The following is a 9,829-nucleotide window of genomic DNA, read 5'->3' on the forward strand; positions in this document are numbered from 1 at the left end:
TGCTAAGATAAAAGTTGTTCCCTCAATGCTTGATTAATGGATACCATGCGCTTAAGATTCTCCCTCCACTAATACACCTGTGGGAGGAAGTAGGAGGCTCACCAATTACCTGTAACGACAGGATATTTAAAGGCAAGAAAGTGCAGGAAACAGCATCTTGATAAAGACCCATTGACCGGGTTGAAACGCGTAGAAGGAAGGTCTGTCCTGCCATTTGGAATTACTTACAAGATAGTCTCCAAACAAAGATCTAGAACAAGGAAGATTATCAGACTCTGCATACTTGATGTACTAAGAGCAGAGGACGTTCGGGAGAAACTCACCAAATACTTGCGCAAGTAAACAGTCACCTGTGAAATCCGGAAACCGGGTGACGTCACCAACGGAGTGTGATAGCCGCAGACAGGGGAGACAGAGAAGAAGCCGGAGTGTCGAGTCAGGTAACGAAACTGACACGGAGACATGGTTAAGAGGTAAGAAAGCCTCACTGTTTTACCCATCGACTGGGAGTCTGCTGACAGCGCTTATGAGAACTTAATATAAGGTGAGAAAGCTGCCTTGTTATACTTGAACTGTTTACCTAATCAGGGGCTATTACCGACAGCCGCTTGAGACTATTTGACACGGAGCTCTTATATAAGGAGAGAGCGCCTTTTCAAAGTGCATTGAAAATTGCTGAAGAGGTTAGGTGCTAACATTCACAGTTAGAAATATATCCAATTTACAAGGAGCACTTTTTATAGCCTTATTCAGCAGGCCATTATTGGGAATTCCCTGAGCTATAGACTCTTAAACAAAGAGATATATTACACTGGAAAATCAAGCACGGGACACTTTTAACGTTTCTACATATGTGCCATTAAATTGGAGACTTTTTATGAAATTGGCTACTTTTAATTCATACTGTTATTCTACTATCAAATGTGCTATTATTGAATTGTATATTGTAGTGTGACTGTGGTTGGAACGATTTAATTTTTAGTGATTTTAAATATCATATTATAATCTAGAAATAAAATTTGTCAGTGTATGCATTAATTCATTGTTGAAATTTATTTTTAAGAGGAAATTTGGTTTTTGTGTATAGGGATAATACGTATATTAATTTTGAGATCTATCTATATATCCTACGGCTTTAAGCGCCAGACTTATTAATTGTTTGTTTGATTTTCATTTGAACTACCTAGGGAGGAGGTAGTTATTCCAGTCAGGCATAGTAGGAGAGGTTTAGCGCTCGACCCTATTTTTTGTTTACAACATTCTATTATGTAAATCGAATTTCTACAATAACATTCGTTCTAACATTCGAATTCGGATATAAACACATTCGCCCATTCCTAGTATACAGTACAGTTAAATAAAAATAAAAATGTAGCTGAATGCAAGATGGGTATGCACATGTATAGAATTATAAAATATATGTTTAAATGGGAACAAGAGGTAAAAAGCATTGTTGCTAAGCGGGACATAAACTAGCATTATGTGTTATGAAACCCACATTTTTTTCTCTCATTATTCAGATAGAATATGCAATTTTAAGCAATTTTCTACTTTACTTCCATTATCATTTTTTCTTTATTCTCTTGGTATCCTATCCTTATTTGAAAAAGCAGCAATGTAAGCTTAGGAGCCGACCCATTTTTGGTTTAGCATTTGGGTAGAATTTGCTGATTGGTGGCTAAACGTAACCACCAATCTGCAAGCGCTACCCAGGTGCCAAACCAAAAATGGGCCGGTGTTCTAAAATTAGTCTCGACGCATAAAAATTCCGGACCTGCATCACTTCCAGTGATGTGACATCAGCTGTTGGAGGCGTGTGGCACTCACTGCGCATGCGCAAACGGCCCAACCTCCCAAAATCAGCTGTTTAGGACTAAGCAAAGGGTTGAGGAATTCTATGGCCATTAGGCTGCATTGCGCATGCGCACACAAGGCCCAACTTCTCACAATCAGCTTAATAAGCTGCATCAGAGGGTCCATGATTTCTACAGGTGAGTTGACTTCAGTGTGCATGCCTAAAATGGGAATTGGGAAAAACAAACCAACATGCAAGTTTTACAAATATAATAAAATATGTGAATACCAAATTTTAAAATTTTACAGTATAGGGTGGATTCTATTAAACAAATTAATGTACAGCGTCATGTGGCCCCACAAAATTTATTTCAATCTGTAAATGGTTCCTTCCATAAACCTTTGGTGTGATCACTGTATGTAGACAGACAACCGTTACATTTTGTGGGGCCACATGACGCTGTACATTAATTTGCCTAATAGAATCCGCCCTATACTGTAAAATTTGAAATTCACAAATTGTATTATATTTGTGAAACTTGTATGTTGGTTTGTTTTTACAATTCACATTTTACGCTGCGAGCACATGCGCACTGAAGGCAACTCGCCTGTAGAAATCATGGAGCCTCTGATGCTGCTTATTAAGCTGATCTTGAGGAGTTGGGCCGTCTGCTTATGTGCGGTAATTGTGCACGTATGTGCAATGCTGTCAAATGGCCATAGAATTTGCTCAACCCTTTGCTTAGACCTAAACAGCTGATTTTGGGAGGTTGGGCTGTTTGCGCATGCGCAGTGAGTGCCACACGCTTCCAACAGCTGATGTCACGTCACCGGAAGGGACGAGGGTCCGGAATTTTTATAAGTCAAGACTAATTTTAGAACACAGGTTCCTAAGCTTAGATTTCTGCTTTTTTGAATAAAGATACCAAGAGAATGAATAAATATTGATAATAGGTGTAAATTAGAAAGTTGCTTTAAATTGTATGCTCTATCTGAATAATGAAAGAAAAAAAAAGTGGGTTTCATATCCCTTTAAACAATTGTAAAGTTAGATTATGGGGCAGGGAGAGAATGAGTGGTATGAGAAAGCCATGTTGAAGGTGTGGCATATTGATTTTAGGGGAAAAAGCATTCATGCTGATGTGGTAAAGAAATAACAGCAGTTTTCAGCAGCACTAACAATGTAAAGAGGTAGAAGCGATGATGATAAGTGTATCAGTCTTATCTTAACTTACATAAGCTTCACTGTATTCTATTTTTCCTTTGGTCACTTCTGCTTTAAATGACATGAAGAACAAGTATGATTTTCCTTGGGGCCTAAAACAGAGAAATATGGATAATACACACAAAACAGTAAGAGACAGATAGGCCAGCAAAAGCTACTTCCCAAATACTGAGAAGAAGCTAACTATGGCACAGACAAAGGCCAAAGAAAGAGGGGTATATTTCCCTTGACTTCTCACCTCCAGATGGAGCATGAAAAGAGCTGTTTGTCCTCACTCAGTCCAACGCTGATCTGCCACTTCTGAGGACACAAAGCAAATATTTAGAAACATTGAACTATGTACAAAGGGCTTCATACCATTCTCTGTGTTATGCATCATACTATTCTCAATTGAGCAAGACGGACAGTATATATACTTAAATTTATAGTGTGCATACTCCTGTTTCTTGCGGTGTTAGAGATCTGGAAAGTGTCAAAATAATGTTGTCTAAAGGAAATTATGCCTAAAATAATTCTCCAGCATTTCACACAATACATACATGGGAACCTAGCATCTATTTTTGACAGTGTTTTGACACATACTGGAAGTGTTTCAAAAATATTTTTTATTGTATTTCCAAAAAAAGAAAAACTTCCAAAAAACAAAATGGAACTTAAAAAATAAAATAAAATTGTATTTGTACATTTAGATTTGTATTCGGATGTCACAATTTATGTATAATTATAAGGAATCAGATAGGTGTGCCTTTTAGTCAGCAATCATTCCATATATATAAGTATAAAAGAAAAATCCTGATATGTTAACCATATATGAGCAAATAAAATTCATACTGTGCAAATCAAATCAGTTTACCTCATTGGTTCCTCCTTGAGCTGCGTAAGTGAAGATACAGGAATTATCACCCTACAAGAAACATAATATAATTGATGTTTTTGTAACTCAAATATAGCGACGACACAAGATAGTGTATCAAAGTAAACATGAACTTTTCATAACAATTCATGTTGATATATGAAAAAATACACATTTGACGTCAAAGGGACATGATAACCAAATGTTGAAGCGCTTGAAAGTGATGCAGCATAGCTGTTTAAAAGAGGACTAGAAATATTACCTGAACATCTCTATGTAAAAAAGGAAGATATTTTACCTCAACATTTCCTAAGTATTCACACCCCACTGTAAAGTGACTTTAAACAGCCAATCAGGATGCTAGTCCCAGGACTTGAAAGGAAGTGTGCATCGGGCATGTGCAGGCACAGTCATGTTATTTTCCTATTCACTTTAAGAAAGCTTACTATAAAATCTCACAAGAGCAAGATCTCAGCACTGCAGATGTTGATTGGCTTTTTCCCCCCCAACTTGCAGCTGGACAGCAACATAAGTATAAATGTTCACAGAGCACTTACTGTTGTGAGCTGAAGAAATTGAGGTAAAATATCTTCCCTTTTTACAGTGAGATGTTTAGGTGATATTTTCTGTCAGCTTTGTACACTTATACTACATCACTGTCAAGTGATTTAGTATTTGAGTTTTATGTCCCTTTAATAACAGTATTTGCTGTTGATCCAAATACATTTCAATGTGTCTTTGGCAGCAACATATCCATTCAGTTTAAAATAGACATCAAATACTCTGAGAATATAATATGAATGATTTATTATGAGTAGTAAAACAACTTTGCAATATTCTTTCATTATTTATTGTCTTCCCCTTTCCTTTAATTTAACTCTCCCAATTCCCATGAATTGAAATGAAATACTGGGTGCTGCAATGGTATAACTTGTTATGCTTAAAGGGACAGTCAACACAAAAATTATTATTGTTTAAAAAGATAGGCAACGCCTTTACTACCCATTCCCCAGCTTTGCACAACCGACATTGTTATATTAACCCTTTGAGTGTTAATGACGGCTCTGAGCCGTCACAGAGTTTCACACTCTGGTGCTAATGACGGCTCAGAGCCGTCATGAGCACTCCCCCACCTTGAGGGAGATCTGGGGGCTCCTTACTGCTCCTACCCCGGCGATCGTGCCTGTAGAGTGACAGGCATTGCCGGGGCTTCACGTGATGCGCAATGACATGATGACGTCACTGCGCAACTTTATTTATACTTAACAATGTTAAGTATAGGAGGAGGGGGGCATGCTGCTTAGAAGCCTGTATCTCAGGCATCTAAGCCGCTACAGACCCCCAAGACCCATTGTTGGAAAGGTAATCGCTTAACCTTTCCAACAGTTTAAGTATTGGGGGTCTGTAAAAAAAAAAAAAAAAAAAAAAAAAAAAAAAAAAGTAAAAAAAAAAAAATGTTTTCAAAAATAAAAAAAAATATTAGCACCCAGGTGGGAAATGGCTTAGCAGCCAAAGGGTTAATATACTTTATAACATTTAAACCTCTAAATTTCTGCCTGTGTCTAAGCCACAACAGACAGCCTCTTATGACATGCTTGTTTATTAGCTTTTCACGACAGATGAGTGCTAGTTCATGTGAGCCATATAGACAACATTGTGCTCACGCCCGTGGGTTATGGGTGACACTGCACTAATTGGCTTAAATGCAAGTCAATAGATAATAAAAAAAATAAAAAAAGTCATGGGATCAGGGGATGTCAAAAGAGGATTAGCTACAAGGTAATCACAGAAGTAAAAAGTATAAATAAAACCATGTTTTCTGAGAAAAACTGGGGAACTGGTAATAAAGGGATTATCTGTCTTTTTAAACGTTTTTTTTTTAATTGACTGTCCCTTTAAAGTGAAAGTCAATCCTAGAGTTTTACAAACACTAGGATTTACTATTGAAACAAATAAAGGGCACTTTCATTCATAAAGTATAAGATACTTCATGTAGAAAGCTCCTTTATTTGATGCAATCGATTGCCGATCTTAGCTGCTACAGCAGCTCACGGCTAAAAAAAATTTGGCTAAGAGGTGACGTTTTCACCTCTTAGCCAATAGCCGTGCGGTAAATCCGGCTTGGCGCCCATGGGAGACGGATTTACCGGACGGCTATTGGCTAAAAGGTGAAAACCTCACCTCTTAGCCAAAAAATGTTTTAGTCGTGCGCTGCTGTAGGAGCTAAGAGCGGCGATCGGTTGAATCAAATAAAGGAGCTTTCTACATGAAGTATCTTATACTTTATGAATGAAAGTGCCCTTTATTTGTTTCAATTGTAAATCCTAGCGTTGGTAAAACGCTCAGGATTTAGAAAGTGCCCTTTATTTGTTTCAATTGTAAATCCTAACGTTGGTAAAACGCTTAGGATTTACTTTCACTTTAAGCCTGTTATCACATATCCCCTTATGAGATATGTGAGAACTGTCACTAATTGTTCTCAGTAGAAAAAAAAAGTTAAGGAAAACAGATTTTAACATGGTGTCACCAATTACTTTATTGAAACTAAAACTTTACATTTAAAAGGAATATGAAACCCAATTTTTTTCTTTTATGATCCAGATAGAACATGCAATTTTAAGCAACTTTCTAATTTACTCCTATTATCAATTTTCATTTGTTCTCTTGGTGTCTTTACTTAAAAAGCAGGAATGTAAAGCTTAGGAGCTGGCATATTTTTGGGTCAGTACCTGGCTAGCTCTTGCTGATTGGTGACTAAATGTAGCCAACAATCAGCAAGCAAAACATAAAAATCAGTGCGCCAACAATGTGATAATAAAGTCTGATACCTATTGATATTCGAGACTAAAACATATACTGGTTACATAAAGAAACCTAAGTATTTAAATGTGAATATTAATCACCAATAATAAGATATAAGTTGGCAGGACATTTCCTGACTAAACATATAAACTCCAAAGGGAAATATTTTGGCATTAAACTAATAATAAATTGAAAAAATAATTAAAAATAGTTGCAAAATAATAACAAAATGATAATTGCAAAAAAAGTTCAAAGTCCAAAAATGGATATCCAACAAACCGCTGGTATTTGGTTCAATGTGTGGTGGCAAGCTGCTTCTTCAAAACTCTTGTTGTTGGCCCAAGACGATAGAATCTACAGATATGAATGATATAAACAAAGAAGGCGCCACCATAGTGCACAATCAGTAGTTAAAAACACGCCATTCATGCAAGCGATACTGTACTTACAAGATTTCAGACACTTGAAAAGTGTCACAAGTGCCTCCTGGACTCTTAAGTCCCCTCCCATTTACTTCCTGTGCAGCTGCTGCTGGACTTTTGTGCCACAAACTTTTATTTCTATACACTTGCACTGTGATCCTTGGTTGAAAGATATCTCCGGTTACACCACTGACCTAGCTCCCTGAGGCGTGCTGCGGTGGAAGGATTGTACATCAGACGTTGGTTGTCTTCCAGCCCAGAGGATTACCGGACACATACGGATATCGGACCCAGCAAGTGCATGAGTGTGAGTCAGCTGGACGACTCTTAAGAGTCCAGGAGGCGCTTGTGACACTTTTCAAGTGTCTGAAATCTTGTAAGTACAGTATCACTTGCATGAATGGCGTGTTTTTAACTACTGATTGTGCACTATGGTGGCGCCTTCTTTGTTTATATCAACGATCAGCAAGCACTACCCAGGGTTCTGAACAAAAAATGGGCCAGCTTCCTAAGCTTACATTTCTGCTTTTTTTCAAATAAAGATACCACGAGAACTAAGAAAACTGGTAATAGGAGTAAATTAGAAAGTTGCTTAAAATTGCATGCTCTATCTGAATCATGAAAGAAAAAACCATTGGGTTTCATATCCTTTTAATTCTTCAACATTTAAGGAACTTATATAATTAGAACAAAAACACATACATATTATTCTCAAGCTAATCTTCACTATGAACAAAACATATCTAAGTTGCATAAATATAAAGAGAGAAGCGCTCAACCTGGGAACGAACAATAGCATAATAGCTTGTTCTATGGCTAGTTACCACCCTAGAAGCAGCCTCTTTTTGCTCAACACGTGCCTTTCACAGAGAAGAACTTTCCTGTAGCATATCAGTCTGATCCTGACTTCACAGTACAGTCCAGTCCCGAAATACCAGGCAATCCCTCTCTGAACGAGAGAAACAGCAAAACCCCAGACATACGTACGTTTCGGCCTAGTATCTAAGTGGCGTTTGTGTGTTTAACCCCTTTGCAGGGGTAAAACATATAGAGGCAAGCAACTTAGCAATAATAAATGCTCTAATGCATTAAAACATTTTGTTAATGCACTATTATGTCCTAGAAGTGAAATGTACAATGAAAAAGTGCTCCTAGTTATCTTTATAAACCTTCATGCACTTATGCTTCTCTGAAGTGGACTAATTATCAGAAAATATTTATTTTACAAAACCAAATGGAGTCATTAGGGATATAAAACCCAATTTTAAACAACTTAATAAATGTACTTCTATTATCAATGTTTCTTCATTCTTTTGGTATCTTTTGTTACAAAGCAGGGACATATGCTAAGAAGCCAGTGTTCTTTAATTTTTTCAACCCTATAAGAATCAGCTGTTGGACCGCAAATTCCTTCACTATGCATATGTTCCACCGCCTCACCACATTCCAATTGCCGCAAGTCTGTCAAAAATTGAATCACTGCGCAGGCGTTCCACCACATAAGTTAATCTCTACAATAGAACTGCTTGCTAACCACACATATATACACGATGCAGTGTAATTCTCCCATCTTCATCCTCTGTCATCCACCCCAAGCGCACCTTGGGGATTGAGGTTTACAAGGGAGGCTTCCCCCTTGAACTCCCCAGGGAGAGGCTAAAAAGATAGTGAAGATGGGGGAATTACAGTGCATTGTGTATGTATATATATATATTTGATGCAGTGACTCAAAGAAGCGCATGCGCACAGCGGGGATTTGCACTAACACCTCCAACAACTGATTCCACATCACTAAAGTGATGAGGTCCAGCATTCTTATGGGTCGTGAAAAATGATAGAACACTGGCTCATTTCTGGAAGACTATATGGCAGCACTTTTGCAAGAATGTTATCCATTTGGAAGAGCACTAGATGGTGGCACTATTTCCTGCCATGTAGAGCCCCAATTGCCAACCTAGGTATCTCAAAACACAGAACATAATGCAAACAAAGCAAATTTGAGAATAGAAATAAATTGGAAACTTTTCTTAAAATGGTATGCTCTGAATCACAGAATACACTTTTTGGGGTTTCAAATTCTTTAAGGATGAGATTCCCAATAGAACAAGAAAGTTATGAATCAACGAGAATTTGTTCCTTTAAAAAGATTAATCTGGACGTAATAATATAGTCAGAAACAATTATCTTACTGTGTTATTTACAGAATTGCACAACACCTTCTTTACATTTCTATCTACGCAGCCCTATTTTTGTAGTTTTTACTGCTTATTACCAGGCTAAGGGTGTAGCTGTGCTCCAGACCTCCGGGTCTAACGTCGAACTCCTCGGTCCTGGTATTCTCCTGGGCACAAATGTCAGCCAGGAGCATCATGAGACACACAGAACCGAGTACCAAGGCCGCAGCCATCTTTCTACACTCACTCACTAGTAAGGCAACGTCAGCACATTGAATTTGACAAGACCTCCCAACCATAGAGATGCAAGATAGACTGTCCCATGATCATAGACATAAAAACCGACTACTACTTCCTGGAGCTGTCAATCAGCAATTCTAAATACGGACCGGAAGTGGTTCGAACAATTCGGCAGTTTGACTAGATTAGACCAGATTGTTTTGATCAGAGACAGAGAATTTAGGGGCGTAGAATCGCTTGTATTGTTTTTGCTCCTTGACATGGCGGAAAACCCCTCAAAACGAATGGTTATTTAGAGTGCATATCTCGGTTTTAATTG

The 9,829-nt window shown here is 37.8% G+C and overlaps 1 protein-coding gene across 1 annotated transcript in view; it reads right to left on the reverse strand.

Moving 5' to 3' along the window:
- The window catches only part of MYDGF (myeloid derived growth factor), a 60,600-nt gene extending 51,035 nt beyond the window's left edge, over positions 1–9,565 (reverse strand). Inside the window, exons 1-4 of the mRNA XM_053703163.1 lie at positions 9,369–9,565; positions 3,873–3,923; positions 3,258–3,319; positions 3,030–3,111 (exon numbers count right to left, since the gene is read on the reverse strand). Of these exons, the coding sequence (XP_053559138.1) occupies positions 3,030–3,111; positions 3,258–3,319; positions 3,873–3,923; positions 9,369–9,503 (330 nt within the window). The 5' untranslated portion in view covers positions 9,504–9,565. The remainder of the gene's footprint in view (positions 1–3,029; positions 3,112–3,257; positions 3,320–3,872; positions 3,924–9,368) is intronic.
- Positions 9,566–9,829: the final 264 nt, after the last annotated feature.

This window comes from Bombina bombina, chromosome 2, assembly GCF_027579735.1.
Source record: "Bombina bombina isolate aBomBom1 chromosome 2, aBomBom1.pri, whole genome shotgun sequence".
Lineage (NCBI taxonomy): Eukaryota > Metazoa > Chordata > Amphibia > Anura > Bombinatoridae > Bombina > Bombina bombina.